General features: G+C 38.7%; 1 protein-coding gene across 1 annotated transcript in view; it reads right to left on the bottom strand.

The window, feature by feature from the left end:
• Positions 1-11: 11 nt before the first annotated feature.
• col6a4a (collagen, type VI, alpha 4a) overlaps positions 12-15,245 on the bottom strand; it is a 67,441-nt gene continuing 52,207 nt past the window's right edge. The window contains exons 29-40 of the mRNA XM_062992299.1: positions 14,116-14,178; positions 13,930-13,992; positions 13,215-13,250; positions 13,039-13,075; positions 12,919-12,930; positions 11,127-11,626; positions 9,983-10,079; positions 8,946-9,611; positions 8,061-8,181; positions 7,199-7,302; positions 1,720-1,761; positions 12-1,597 (exon numbers count right to left, since the gene is read on the bottom strand). Coding sequence (XP_062848369.1) covers positions 1,410-1,597; positions 1,720-1,761; positions 7,199-7,302; positions 8,061-8,181; positions 8,946-9,611; positions 9,983-10,079; positions 11,127-11,626; positions 12,919-12,930; positions 13,039-13,075; positions 13,215-13,250; positions 13,930-13,992; positions 14,116-14,178 — 1,929 coding nt within the window. The 3' untranslated portion in view covers positions 12-1,409. The remainder of the gene's footprint in view (positions 1,598-1,719; positions 1,762-7,198; positions 7,303-8,060; positions 8,182-8,945; positions 9,612-9,982; positions 10,080-11,126; positions 11,627-12,918; positions 12,931-13,038; positions 13,076-13,214; positions 13,251-13,929; positions 13,993-14,115; positions 14,179-15,245) is intronic.

The following is a 15,245-nucleotide window of genomic DNA, read 5'->3' as shown; positions in this document are numbered from 1 at the left end:
CTACTCACAGAATATTTGAATTGTTTCACAACTTTATTTGCATAAAACAGCAGAATTTTTTATAAAAATGTAACAGGTAACTGCATGTAACAGATTCAAAGGTTTTAACCCTATTTAAACTATATTTCTTGGACAACAAATAATGAACAAAGACCAAAACAGTGACAGTAAAAACTAAATTGTGACTGGGCTGTATTCAGAGTTGGTGATTTAAGAAATGACAACACAATTCATGAGGAAATTCATTTGTATCCAATGTCCCTTATGCAGCTGTTTAAGTAGCTTTTATGAGTAGCCCATTCAACCTTCAGGTTTTTTTTCCCTGAGTGGAGCTCACAGTGTTCAGATCCATTGTCACAGAATTATCTAAAAGTTTTTTCCAGGTGCTCCGATATTAAGTTTATCAAATTATTCTGAGCCGTATACTTTCAGGCACCCTTTCTGGCACAACCCTCCTTATGCACCTCCGAAAGGCTTTCCCTCCCTGCAGACATAGCCAACCAAGTTTGTGTAGACGGCCAATAGTTCAGCAGTAGTTGGGATCACGTATTTTACCACTGTGCAACTTGAGCACCCGGGATTATAGACAGAATAGAATCATTTAAAATGAGCCCTAATGCATTTTATGTGTTAGATTTGCCAGATGTTTTGTAAAAAAACTGCAGTACTGGTACAGTACCACTAGCACCAGAATGCATGAACTACACAATGATTATTTAATTTAATTCCTTCATGCTTGTATTAAAGGTTTGTTTACACAGATAAACAATAATAAGCTAATCATCACTTCTGTTCATATTTTCATTTACGAATGTCTGTATTAAATGTACATTTAAATATTTTACCAAAACAACCTTGTTTTTAACATCCTCAGTGTGTTCTTATTTCCAAGCTCAATACACACATCAGTATAATCCCAGAACCCAGTTTATCCTACAGTGCCATGCAGTAAACGTATACATTGCATATCTTTAATAATAATTATTACTAGTCTGGTAATGAGTAGCACTAGTGGTTAAATGAATGAAAGCAAATTGTTTTTTACTTCAGCCACAGTATGATATGATGATAGCCATCTAGCAGGTGAGTCTGCCATGTTTTTATTTGTAAGCAGTTAGGATTTGGTAAAGTGAATAGCTAAAATGCATGTCGCAGGATAAATGTGAATAAACCAGCTCTGTGTGAATGGTTTTAATTCTGTTTCCCAGCTACCTCCACCAAGTTTGTAATAAAATAAACAATGAAATATTAACCACTGCATGTCTGAGCCCTGAATATGGATTATATTGCTTGCTAACACAAGCTCAGCTCAACTCTGAATATGGCTCTATGTAGAAATGTAGAAGTGCAAAATTAGAGATTACACAATATAAGTGTTCCTCACATCAAGACATGGAGATTGAAATACATCACTGTAGAGTACGATGCCTCACACAGAGGGCTTTACATTCCTCCTGAGTGTCAAATCTGTTACTGTTTCCATGACAGCCTCCATACCAGAAGGGAGAGCATTCACCATGCTCCCTGTTGTAATACCATTTAAACTTGTAATTTCCACATGGCCCTTGTTCATGCTTCAGGAGGCAGATGTTCGTTTCTGGTTTGAGAGAGAAGAAAGCAAATAAATAAATGCCTAATGTACTTTTAATCAATATAAAACATATAAACCTCAATACTTGATGGAGTACTAAATGGAGTGCAGTATTAAAAATAATTTACCCTCTTGTGTTGCACCTTTTGTGTTTGTAATCTCGGCAGCATCTAAACAAAGATAAAAAAAATATGGCAGTGTTAGCCTAGTGGTTAAGATATTGAGGTTGTTTTAAACTCCTTCACTTACAGGTTGCCACCGTTGGGCCCCCTGAGTAAGTCCCTTAACTCTCTATAGCTTGCACTGTATTCAGTCACAGCTGTAAGTTTCTTTGAATAAAAGCATCTGCTAAATGCCTTAAATGTAATGTGAATAGTTATCATAAATCCATGAAAAATTTACGATATATACAGGAAATAACCTTTTAATTTAAATGACTTATATACTGAATTTAGCACATTAAATCAAGTGTTCACTTATTAATACTTAAAATAGAAACAAAATGTTGCAGGGGATGGCACAGTGGCACAATCAGTAGCCCTGTCACTTTACAAAAAGAAGGGCCTGGGTAAAAGTTTGCATGTTCTCCCTGTGTCCACGTGGGTTTCCTCCCACAAGTCTACAGTCATGCAGTCAGGCCAAATGAAGTGCTACTAAAAATTGTATTTGTAAGAAAGTGTATGTGTGCATGGGTGTGTTGGCCTTGTGATGGGCCGGCGACTTGTCCGGGGTGTTTTCTGCTTTTCGCCCAATGAATCTTCTGTGACCCTGACCAGAAATAATCGATGGTAAACAGACGATAAATGGATAAATGAACATGTTGCAGGTGATTTTTTCTTCCAGTGAAGCAGGAGCTACACTTGAATCTGCTTGTTTAATTAGTTAATTTTGGCATTCAATCCTGGAATGTACAAATAAATGCAGGGAAACCAGCCAAATGAGTTACTGGCCATACTGCCTAAATTATCAGCGCTGCGTATTTACTTTTATGTTGTGAACTTTGAGTCGTTTTAAACACAACTGGATGAAACAGCTTATATAAAAACAATGAAATAACAACAGAATCACAAAGTACATTGCAAAGCAATTTTTTAGATGGACTATTTGTACTATTTGAGCTTAATAGCTGTGGTGTGTGACTTACTTGACTTACTTTTCAAGACACATGTCCTGGAGCATTCAGTTTCCGTGCTAAAACGGTTCCTGTTTCCATCACAACCGCCATACCAAAAGATAGCGCATGCTATGTGCATTTATTTGTACATTCCAGGATTGAATGCCAAAATTAACTAATTAAACAAGCAGATTCAAGTGTAGCTCCTGCTTCACTGGAAGAAAAAATCACCTGCAACATGTTCATTTATCCATTTATCGTCTGTTTACCATCGATTATTTCTGGTCAGGGTCACAGAAGATTCATTGGGCGAAAAGCAGAAAACACCCCGGACAGGTCGAACTATCATAGTACCACCTTAGCACATAGTCTCCACAAACGGTGCCACTGTCCATGTGCAGCAAACACTGTGCTAGATGCAGAACAATCACTTAGTACTGGAACATGCATGGAACATGCAATTTGTACTAGATATGTTAACATGGCAGAACACACTACTTAATACACAAATGTTTAACTGTGACCCTGGTTTAGTAAGGACTTGCTAACTTGATCAACACCCAAAAAAGTGCAAGCTGTGTTACACTAACATACTTGGCAGAGAATTGTCTGTCACATGACCAGTATAACTCATCTTAATAGTTTTGTGTGTTTGCTTTAATGATATGCAGTTTGGGGCATTTATACTTAAGGAAGTAAAGCCAATTTGTCTTCCGCTGCTGAGGACCCCAATCGTGCCCGAGTAGGGCATACTTTCCTAACACACACTCCCTCTGACATGTGCGCAGTCCACCGACCTCTTCTTATTTAGGGGGATTTACATATGAGGTCAGTTTTGCACACTGAGAGTCTCGCACTGATCTCCGCGTTCCTCCACAGCTGTACAGGCGCCTCGGGCTACTAACCAGGGTCCTTACACAGTATTGAAGACCCCGCCCCTACAGTCCCTGACAGAAGTTCTGTCGCTTATCCATGTTGTGGAAACAAAAGCTTATAACCTGACTTTAAATTCATCCATTGGTTTTAGAAATGACTCATATGAAAGCTGAAACCCTCCCAAATGAGGTTTAATTTACGAAAATAAATTTGCTTCACTGCAGAAATATTGATCATTTAATGAACACAGAAAGGTCAGATTTTGGCAAGACAAAAGTTTTGTCGCCTTGTCATATAATGCACCCAATCCTAGTTTACAGCCTCACCTGTGCTCACTAATTGATCGGTTAATTAGTGGGTGTGTATAAAAAGAACCCCAGCACCCCAGACCTTCACTTGAACTGCAACTTCACCTCTGACAACATGCCAAAAATCCACCCTGCGACCAAAGCCTTGATTATCAAGAGGCTGAAGACCAGATCCACTGCAGAGGTGGCTGGCACCTTTAATGTGTCTCAGCGTCAAGTACAAAGAATTAAAAAAAGATTTGAAGAGACTGGAGATGTTTTTGACAAGCCCAGGTCCGGCAGACCCCGCAAGACATCTGTGGTGATGAAGTGTTTTGAGAGACTGGTACTTCAACAACTTAAAGTTATGACTCATGACATTCAGGATCCTCTCCAGTTTGCATATAGAGCCAACAGGTCTGTAGATGATGCCATTAATTTGGCTCTCTCTTACATCCTGCAACACCTGGACAGCCCTTCTACGTATGCTCGTGTGCTGTTTGTAGATTTTAGTTCTGCTTTTAACAATATCATTCCTGACCTTCTGCTTCAAAAACTGTGGCAGCTCAATGTACCCCCATCTATCTGCTACTGGATCCACAACTTCCTGTCTAACAGGAAACAGTATGTAAAGGTGGGTGACCACATTTCGGATCCTCTCTGCCTCAGCACTGGCGCTCCACAGGGATGTGTGCTCTCTCCTCTGCTCTACTCCCTCTACACCAATGACTGCAGATCTAACAGCAACTCAGTTAAGCTCATTAAATTTGCAGATGACACTACCCTGATCGGACTCATTTCAAACAACGACGAGTCCACATACCGGGAGGAATTAACACAGCTGGAGCCTAACAACCTGGAGCTAAACACACAAAAAACGGTGGAGATGATCATTGACTTCAGGAAAAAACCTTCTCCACTGCCTCCGCTGGTCATACACGGCTCCACAGTCAGCAGAGCCGAGTCCTGTAAATTCCTGGGCACGACCATCCAACAGGATCTTAAATGGGACAGGCATGGCACAGCAGTTATGAAGAAGGCCCAGCAGAGCTTGTACTTCCTGAGACAGCTTAAGAAACTTAGACTGCCCCAAGCTCTGCTGGTTCAATTCTACACTGCGATAATCGAGTCCGTCATCACAGCTTCTATCACCGTCTGGTTTGGCTCGGCGTCTCTGCACACCAAACGTAAGCTACAGCGTACAGTGAGATGTGCAGAGAAAATCATCGGCTGTCGTCTTCCCACCCTAGAAGATCTACACTCCTCGGATGAAAAAGAGGGCAAGGAAGATTATGGCAGACTCTTCTCACCCCGGTCACTCATTTTTTCAGAGGTTCTCATCTCAGCGGAGACAGAGAGTGAGAGCATTAAAGACTCGTACAAACCGCCACCTCCACAGCTTCTTTCCCCAGGCAATCAGCTTACTCAACAAGGACTACTCCCACATCCCTCCGTTTTAATAAATGCTCGTGGGTTTCACACAAGCTTCCCGCATTTTAATAGTTAATGCACATATGCACCTTATGTGTAAATAATCTCTATTGCACAATTTTTTATCACTACTATATTGTTTATTTTATTCTATGCATATATATACCATTGTTTATTGTTTATTATACGTTTAGATATAGTGTACCTTTTACTATTTAACTTGTATGTATGTTGACACCTGCACCTAAAGAAATTCCTTGTACATCTGCTACTTGGCGAATAAAAAAGATTCTGATTCTGATTCTGACAACTGCTAAGGAGGAACGTTTGTTGGTTAGAAAATCCAAAGCCAGCCCCTCTTCCACTGCAGCAGAGCTCCACCAGGCCTGGTCACCTCAAGTCCCTGTGTCAACTAGAACAGTTTGTAGGATTCTGTCTCGAAATGGCCTCGAATCAGTGCCCAGAAGCCAGCACTAAACAAAAGGCAATTAAAAAACCGTGTGGCATTTGCCAAGGCCCACAGCCTGCTAAACGGATGGACGCTGGAAAAGTGGCAGAAGGTGGATTTCTCAGATGAATCTTCAGTTGAATTACACCACAGCCGCCGCAAATACTGCAGGAGACCTACTGGAGCCCGTATGGATCCAAGATTCACCCAGAAAACTGTTAAGTTTGGTGGTGGAAAGATCATGGTCTGGGGTTACATTCAGTATGGGGGTGTGCGAAACATTTGCAAGGTGGAAGGCAATATCAATAGCCTAAAATATCAAGAAGTATTAGCTACCTCTTACATTCCCAATCATAAAAGGGGTCAAATTTTGCAGCAGGATGGTGCTCCATCTCATACATCCATCTCTACATCAAAGTTCCTCAAGGCGAAGAAGATCAAGGTGCTGGCCAGCCCAGTCACCAGACATGAACATCATTGAGCATGTTTGGGGTAGGATGAAAGAGGAAGCTTGGAAGACAAAACCAAAGAATCTTGATGAACTCTGGGAGGCATGTAAGACTGCATTCTTTGCTATTCCTGATGACTTCATCAATGAATTGTATGAATCATTGTCGAACCGCATGGATGCAGTCCTTAAAGCTCATGGAAGTCACACAAAATATTAAATATGGCTCTAATAGCACCACAACTTCATTCACCAATGTTATGAAACATATCTTTGTATTTGAAGTAAATTATTTGTTTGATTTTCACATTACTTTCTGTGGGCGACAAAACTTTTGTCTTGACAAAATCTGACCTTTCTGTGTTCATTAAATGATCAATATTTCTGCAGTGAAGCAAATTTATTTTCGTAAATTAAACCTCATTTGGGAGGGTTTCAGCTTTCATATAAGTCATTTCTAAAACCAGTGGATGAATTTAAAGTCAGGTTATAAGCTTTTGTTTCCACAACATGGATAAGCGACAGAACTTCTGTCAGGGACTGTATTCCAGTTCGATCGTTTCCCACCCAGCGGATCTCAGTGGCCAATTTTGTCCGCTGCAGGCACTGCCAACTGCCAGTTGACCGGTAGCAGAGCTGAGATTCAAACTCGGGGAATTCAGAAGCGCTGGTGTGCCAACAGATTATCTTGCTGTGCCACCTGGGCATGGAAATGCTTTTTTGTGTGGGAATGCAAAACCTCTGCACTGTAGGGACTCTGTACAGTGTACACCTGCTGTAACTTTTTCTACTTTCAATTTGGGACCTTAATAACCAGGGCCAAGCTATTACTTTCTACTGTCTACACATCACACAAACACTTAAGTACCACAAATGTCATGCATTACTTTTTTGAGTTAGAACACTGATGGGTTGTAATACAGTCTTATTTGGTTATTTTAGATACATGCTCAGAAAGAAAGTTATAGAAATAAATCAGAATTTTAACCTAAATAATCTTTACCATTTGAATATTGGTATCTTGAACTCAGCTGGCCCCCATTTTCCGATTCAGTTTTCACCCATGTATGTGTGATCTTAGTGTCCTCTGCTGTTTGTAGAGAAGTTCTGCAGAATAGATATTTTTTGGTTATGATGTTTTTACCTGTGCTTGTACCTGTGCTTAATTATTTTTGCCTTGCACTACACAAATGATACAATATATAACCAACAGTGTGTGGACACCTGGCCATGAGCTTGTTGGACATACAATTCCAAAACCATGGTTATTATTACGGAGTTCCACTCTTTTGGAAGGCTTTCTACAAGATTTTGGAGTGTCTGTGAGAATCTGTACCTATTCATTTAAAAGTGCACTTGTACGGTCAGTCACTAACTTTGTGCAATACCATGTGGTTTGCAATAGACAATAGACTAATTTATCTGAAAAGGAGGTCGAGGTCAGGGGTCTGCACCTAATACATGGCTTTGTATTCCTTTGAGACAGCTTTTCTAGAATTAATGTCAATAGTGTTTTGATTGCTGACTAATGTTAAGGTTTAAATTAACTTTTTTACAAGGCTGACTGAAACCAACCTTTGCTGTGTAGCTTATCAATGTAGTTATGGGTTTAACTGTGTTTAATTATCTTAAATCCTTTATTGTAACAAATGTGAAATAAAAGACAATCAAAAAGGTGACAGTTATTACACCACTATCCATTTGACATGTTTTAATTCAAAATGTATACAGATTTAATGCTAGTACCTGAGAGTTAAGGGCCTTGTATAATGGCCCAGCAGTAGTTTGGCAGTGGTATAAAAACTATCACTTACCACGTAAATGACAGTCTAAGTATTACATTTAAGAGATTTGTTATGCATTACCTGTCAATGGGTGCTCTCTCAGCTGCCTCATAAACATAAGGAAATTTGCTTTGGCCTTGTCCTTGTTGGGAATTCTCACATTGTTGTTTCAGTGATGGTGCAGGGTAGGTGTTCATTCCCCCTGTAATTAAAAAGGCAGAACCCACTGTATTATACACATTAAGGGCAGGGATAGCTTTGGACTAGTAATCAAGGGGTTCTAGCCTGATCACTTTAAGATTGGCACAACATTTTTATTATTTTCATCAACCACTTTTTCCTGGTCAGAAATGGGGAAGGTGTTCCAGCATGAAACACTGGACATGAGGCAGAAATACCCAGGACATGGCACCAATCTACCACAGGGCTTCGGCCACCTCCTCCCAGACATAGCCGATTATGTCTGTGTAGACGCCCGGTCTATTGATACCACTGCTGAGATTCCAACCTGGGCTAGTGTAATAGACTGCTGCATATATCAGTATATGAGTGTATATACACAATATGGCCAAAAGTATTTGGACACCTGACCATGAGCTTGTAGGACATCCCATTTTAAAAACAAATGGTGTTAAAATAGAGTGACCTCTATGTGTGTTTTAAGAAGGCTTCTCACAAGACATTGAAGTATGTATGTGGGAATTTGTGCCGTTTCAGTCAAAACAGCTGGGCACTGTTGTTGGTCAAAAAAGCCATAACTGATGTTTAAGTTTATTCTAGTGGGTCTGTACAGTGGGGCTGAGATCAGGACTCTATAAAGGCTTTAATTCATGTCTTTATAAACCATATATATATACTGTATATATATATATATATATATTGGTCTTACACACACATACACACACTTATAGGGGCCTTGCATAATATTTGTACAAAGAGAGAGAGAGAAAAATATTTTTTCCTTACTGCTTAGAATGTGCAGAAAAGTATTTAAAAATCGTTGAGCGTACTCCTGTTCTCCCTGCTTTACATGACCCAAGTGAACTATGTGCTGATCTGTTGGAAGGCTGGCAAGCTCCTCCACCTGGGTGCTGTTGAACTGATCCCCAACTGTAAGGATGAAGAGCACCACACCCTGGCATTTTGCAATCTTAGAAATAGAGTCCAGCTTTGCTAAATCAAAATGCTCGGTCTGATCTCCAATGAAAAGCAGCACCATCTTGTTCTTGCGAGGTTTGGGAACAGTGAGAAGGCCCTGCATGATTATAAACTCTATAGCGAGGCCCAGTCTGGAGGAGCCGCCAGTCTGCTGAAGATTTTGAAAGATGCTCTGCTTCATCAGGTTACGATTATGGAACTGCTGAAAGTTAAAAATCTGCTTGACCGGTGCCTGGGCTTCACTGTATGAGGAGCTCTGCTGGTAAAGAGCCACCCGTGCTTGTTTGTCCGCATTGCTGGGCTGACGACTCACTTCAAGCTGATCCAGTACAGTGCCCAGCACTTGCTTCACTCCCTCATACTCATCTGCCAGGATGCTTCGAGAACCATCGACCAGCACCGCTAGGTCCAAGTCAACCTCCAGTGGAACAGACTTAGCAGTGGTGAAACAATCAGTAGCTGGATTGCAATAATCTAAAAGAAAGGTACATAGGATTTAGGAACTTGACTAACAATGTGAGTAAAAACATTAAAAAAAAAATTAAATCACACCCTTATTGTTTGGTAACATGAAGGAAAAGTGTATCTAAAAGTAATAAAATATTTAACATTGTTTGTTTAGTATGTTTTTGGCTTAATTTCAGTTTGTTTTGTTCTGTTAACAGTATTATACTAATAGACCTCAAAAAGAATGAGCAAAATTTTATTGTCAACTTGTTGCAAACAGCTAGTCGACAAGATTTCACGTGTTTAATATTAACAAAGTGAGTTATTTGTTAACGCTTATGATAGGGTGTTGCATGATGTAAGTACCTATACTTTTACTTCATATTTGAAAAGATTACCAAAACAGATGACGCATTGGTTGATCCTCCTGAGTGCCACACTTGGGTTTTGTTGTCTTCTAACCACAGACAAAACAAATCTCTGTGCATCAATAGCCTAAATTACAACACACAACAGACAGGAAAAAAGAGATAAAGTTAATGAATTAGATCCAACCAGCAGCCTCAACTTGGAATCATCCATATGTACATATGTGCTATATATTTGCAAAGAAAAAATGTTAGACAACTTTTTCAAATTACACTGAATTAGTTATAAAATGTGGTCTGATCTTGGTAGCTCAGCGGTAGTAGCTCAGTGGTTAAGGTACTGGACTAGTAATCGGAAGGTCACTGGTTTATGCCCCACATCTACCAGCTTGCCACTGCTTGCATAACTCTCAAATGCTTGCAATGTATACAGTCTCAATTGTAAGTCACTTTAGATAAAGGCGTCTGCTACTTGCTAAAAATGTAAATCCAAGTAAATATAAACAAACACATTCTGCCTAAAGAACACAAAAGAATTGTACTCTTCATGTTATGTAAGTTGTCCTGTATGGTGAAAACCTTACTAAACCTTAATTAGACTTTCCAGCAAGACAAATACACTTCCAAGTGTGTGGAAAACTGTCCACAAATCGGCATTCCTGAAATCCATCAAACCTCAATGAGCTGCAAACTTTTACACAGGAAGAATGGATGAAGTTTTCATTAGATAGGTGTCAGAGGCTTGCTGGCACATACTAAAAACACTTATTAGGTTATCAAGGCAAAAGGATGCTCCACCAAGTACTGAGGCTGGGGGTTAAATCATAGTGAACATGATAGAACATGGCATAGACATTTGTCAAGAGAACTATGTTTTTTCTTTAATAAACTCTTTTATGTTTTTTCTTTATTAATACTGTCAACATATGTTACCAAAATCGCTTATATGTTTAAATACTGTAAATGTGCTTTCTTTGATTACTGAGAGGGCGGCACGGTGGGGAGCACTGTCGCCTCACAGCAAGGTGGTCCTGGGATCGGGTCCTTTCTGTGCAGAGTTTGCATGTTCTCCCTGTGTCTGCGTGGGTTTCCTCCGGGAGCTCCGGTTTCCTTCCACAGTCCAAAAACATGCAGTCAGGTTAATTGGAGACACTTATTAGTTTTGGGTTTTTACCTCAAAGGCACGCCGGATTTTTGGAGTGGGAGTATTGTTGAATGCAAGAACACCAAGGTGGATGTCCAGAGCTTTGTACTCTAATATAGCCGTGGTCATCGATGTATCATCTTTGGATTCTTCACCATTAAGGAAGATTGCCACCTTCCTCATCAGTACGCCTTGTCGTACACGTTTAAATACGTTCCTGCCCACAAAGCGCATGGCTGCACCAAGGTTGCGCTGGTTAGAGGTACGTTCCAGAGCAATGTTCTTCACAGCTTCCATCAGCTGCTTCTTATTTGGATGGTCAGAAAAACGAATGATGTACTTGGTGATGTTGCTGTACGAGACCACAGATACCCGTGCTCCAGTGGGACAGTTGCTTTCAGCAATGTTTAGGTTGTCCAGCAGAGAGTACAGAGCTGACTTCATACTCTCAAACTGTAATGGCCTTACATCCACAGACATGTCCAAACCAATCACCAGCTCAGTGGGGTAGGCAGGGCAGGCTTCTTTATCTAGATATAGGCATGTCAAACAAGAAAACTATCAGTGAGGAATTACTTTCTTAAAAACTAGTCTATTTTAAAAACTGAAAGCAAGATGTAAAAAAAAATAATAACATCAGATGACACAATAAAACTGTATGAAAACTGTGCCTGGATCACAATTATGCAATTGTTAAATTAATCTACCATTTAGGCTCTATCAAACAAACTTGCCTTGTCGTGGTCAGACAGAGAATGGAATATTTTAGCCAGAAATAATCTGCCTATTTGGTTTAGTTTGCAATTTACTCCTGACCATGACTTCAATTCACCTATAGCTAATCTGCATCTCTTAAATTAAATGTATTCATTATTTAGACTTTACTGCCACAGTCATTGTTAGCACACTAATTTAACTTGGTCCCTGTCAACAGTACATCTATAAGGTAGATTACCATACTTTAATTAATCTAATTCAGCCTTCTGACTGACTGCAACTCTTTACATTGCCTTTACATTTTTCTGAAATAATTTGTAGCTGGGGGGAGGTAATGTATTAAATATCAGCTCTTACACTGCAACAGTAAGCAGTATGATTTTCTGAATCCATATTTGTGTTGTGATGCCAACCACATTAAAATGACTGTGATTCCATGTCATGTGTAATGTTTAATTTAATACAAAAATATTAACCTCCAGATTTGATGACACATGACTATAAAATAGCAGGCTTAATAACAAAGGCATACATATGTTTAAGAAAACACGTTTTGTAAAGGTGTGGAGGTGTGGATAACAAAAAAAAAAATTCCTTTAGTTGACTGCAGTCCTATTAAAGACATATTGCTGTGTTGATTGAACTCTAGCCTATTCATGGCAATATGATCAGGGTTACCAGTTTACATTTGTGTTTACATTTAGTTAATTAATGTTATGTATGCAAATCATTTAAACACAATAACCAAAGAATAAAGGAAAAGCTGTCAACACTTGCTTACACCATGCCTGCAAATGATTTGGAAGTGGTTTTGGAAGCTGTTGCTATGCTATGCATAAAAGTGGTCACCACTAACTACTTAGACTTTAGAAAGTTATACAGAATGTGCACTGAGGCACACTTCTAATAAACATATATTCACAGCAGCCATACAGCACAGTTGACCTTCCTCCCTTAGACACAGCCAATTGTGCCTGTTTAGATGACAGGCTAGGTCTATAGCACTGTGGTCTGAGGTCAAGATCTCAGTGGTCGTGGGCTTGCACACTGCTGCACCACCCAAAGCAAATACTGTGTTGTTTAAGAAAGACAGCCAGTTACCTACCTTTGCAGCACACTGTGGAAAAGAACATACATACATTTTTAGTAAAAAATCTCTGCACATTTAATGCAATTAATTACTTAGGGATATGATTAATTAAAGCATAGAATTATGCAACATTACCACAATTGTCTCGTACATAGCTGATGAGTTGACAAGTCTAGCATAAAACAAGTAATGATTAAAGTCAAATAAAGTCCATATATTTGTTTAAAATTAGTTAATAATAATAAAAACAATAATTAGAAGAAGTAGCAGAAAAAGTGTTAAAATATAAATGAATAAAAGCTTAAACTTACAGACATATCTCTGGTTCCTGGTGGTCCTTTAGCACCCTATCAGAAACAGCAAACATTTAATTTTAATCATTAAAATAAACTCGAAAAACAATAACTACATTAATATGTTTTGGTGCCATATTAAATTAATCTGGGAATGTTTTTTTAAATACTGGGATGTATAAATATTAATAATTTTGCTTTATTAAAACACTCGATTGTCCCCCGGCTTTATTATAAAAGAAGAAGGCTTTGTCCCAAACCACATATAACTGAAATAAATATTATGTCAAATTATACATAGTCAGTTGTATTGTTACTACACTGACCCAAGACAGTAAACATCATGAGATTTTAAAGACACACTAGTTAGCAACTAGATCACTTAGCACCCTGACTCGCTAATTTAAGTCCACTTCCAGTGAGTTTTAACTTAATTCTTTACTTAATACTCATAACTGTCATTTGATTCTCATGATACAACATAATAGCCATTATACTAAGTAAGCACGGTTAGTGGCTAAATAGCCTAGCAGGTACATGTCCTAGACAGGAATAAGAAGCATTTCTTGCTTTAGTTTTTGTTCTTAGATGACAAAAAATACTGATTCTAAAACACATGAAAAATTATTTAATCAGCAAATCACAGTGCAAAATGAATTACCCTTCTCATTTCAGTTCTAAAGCACAATAAACATTTAATAAACTCTTTTTAAAGTTACTGAATTTCACAAACCCTAGGTCCTGGTGGTCCATTGTTGCCAGGGATACCTGGAGCTCCTGCTCTGCTGGCACTACCCTGTCAATAATTAAGAAAATGAACATACAATCCAGACAGCATTAATAAATATTACACAAATATTATATGTGTATATATTATATATTATGACAATGAATGGTTTGCAAGTGATAACTATTTTACCCCTCTTCCTGTTGTGCCTTTGGGGCCAGGATCTCCATTTTTTCCAGTGTCCCCTATTTCACCCTAAGAACAAAAATAAAAGATGATGTAGAAGTCACTAAGACAGTGACCCAGCTTTTAAAATGATCTTATGATTAATATAATCTTATTAAGCCCTGATTTAAAAGTATGTTTATGTAAAAACAAGTGCAAAACAACAAAAAATGGGAAACTGATTTTTTACTAAAATTATTTATTTATTTTTATAAAATTTTAACCAAACATTTTCTTTATTAAAAAGATACAATAATTAAAAGAAAAAACATAAATCTTTTAGCAGCTTGCTTTACTAAGATAACTTAAAGTCTGTTTCTATAATGCTTAATATAAAATGAACACACATAACACAAAGGATATTAGACCATTTTTCCATAAACAATCTTTCTTGAACTCTCAGATTGCACAGTCCATTGAAGGGATGAGGCTAGTGGAATTTACTCTTTGGCTCATCCCACAGATTTCTATGGGTTATAGATCAGAAGACTAAAATGGTCATGGCAAACCGAAGCATTTTCAAGTTGCTTTTGAGATGTACATTGAATCATTGTACTGCTGGGAAATCCAACTATGGCTATGTTTAAAGTACCTGTCTGAGGCAGTCTAATGCCTGTCTCTGGTCTCCAAACAAGACCTCTGGAAGAAAAGCAGCCCCAAAACATCAAAGACCCACCACCATACCTCAAGTGTGAGACACTCTCAAAAACACAGTTCTGGTGTATGTTGCCCAAAAGTATTTTCTGGTCTCAGCTTATCCTTGAACACAGTCTCACTGAAAGCTCCAGCAATGCCTGTCAAGTGCTTGACTTCATTGTTCCATGTCAGTGAAAAGCTTATTTCTGGCAGCCCTTCCAAACCATTGCTGCTTACACAGGTGGTGTGACTACAGTAAGGGAGACGTTCTGACTCCAAGACCAAACTAATGTCTGTCAATCACCAGCTGTGATCTGAATTATTATTATTCACTGCAGTGAAGTTGATTCTAACTACTGGCATCCTTATGTATAGTGTTTTTTCCAAAAGAACAGGCTTGTTCATGTTCCTCTAATTGTATCCATCCTTCTTGGTGTCCATCCTTTTTCTCTTAAAAAATC

Source organism: Trichomycterus rosablanca, chromosome 3, assembly GCF_030014385.1.
Source record: "Trichomycterus rosablanca isolate fTriRos1 chromosome 3, fTriRos1.hap1, whole genome shotgun sequence".
Classification (NCBI taxonomy): Eukaryota; Metazoa; Chordata; class Actinopteri; order Siluriformes; family Trichomycteridae; genus Trichomycterus; species Trichomycterus rosablanca.
The sequence above is the reverse complement of the archived record's forward strand: the minus strand, read 5'-3'. Positions and strand labels throughout refer to the sequence as shown.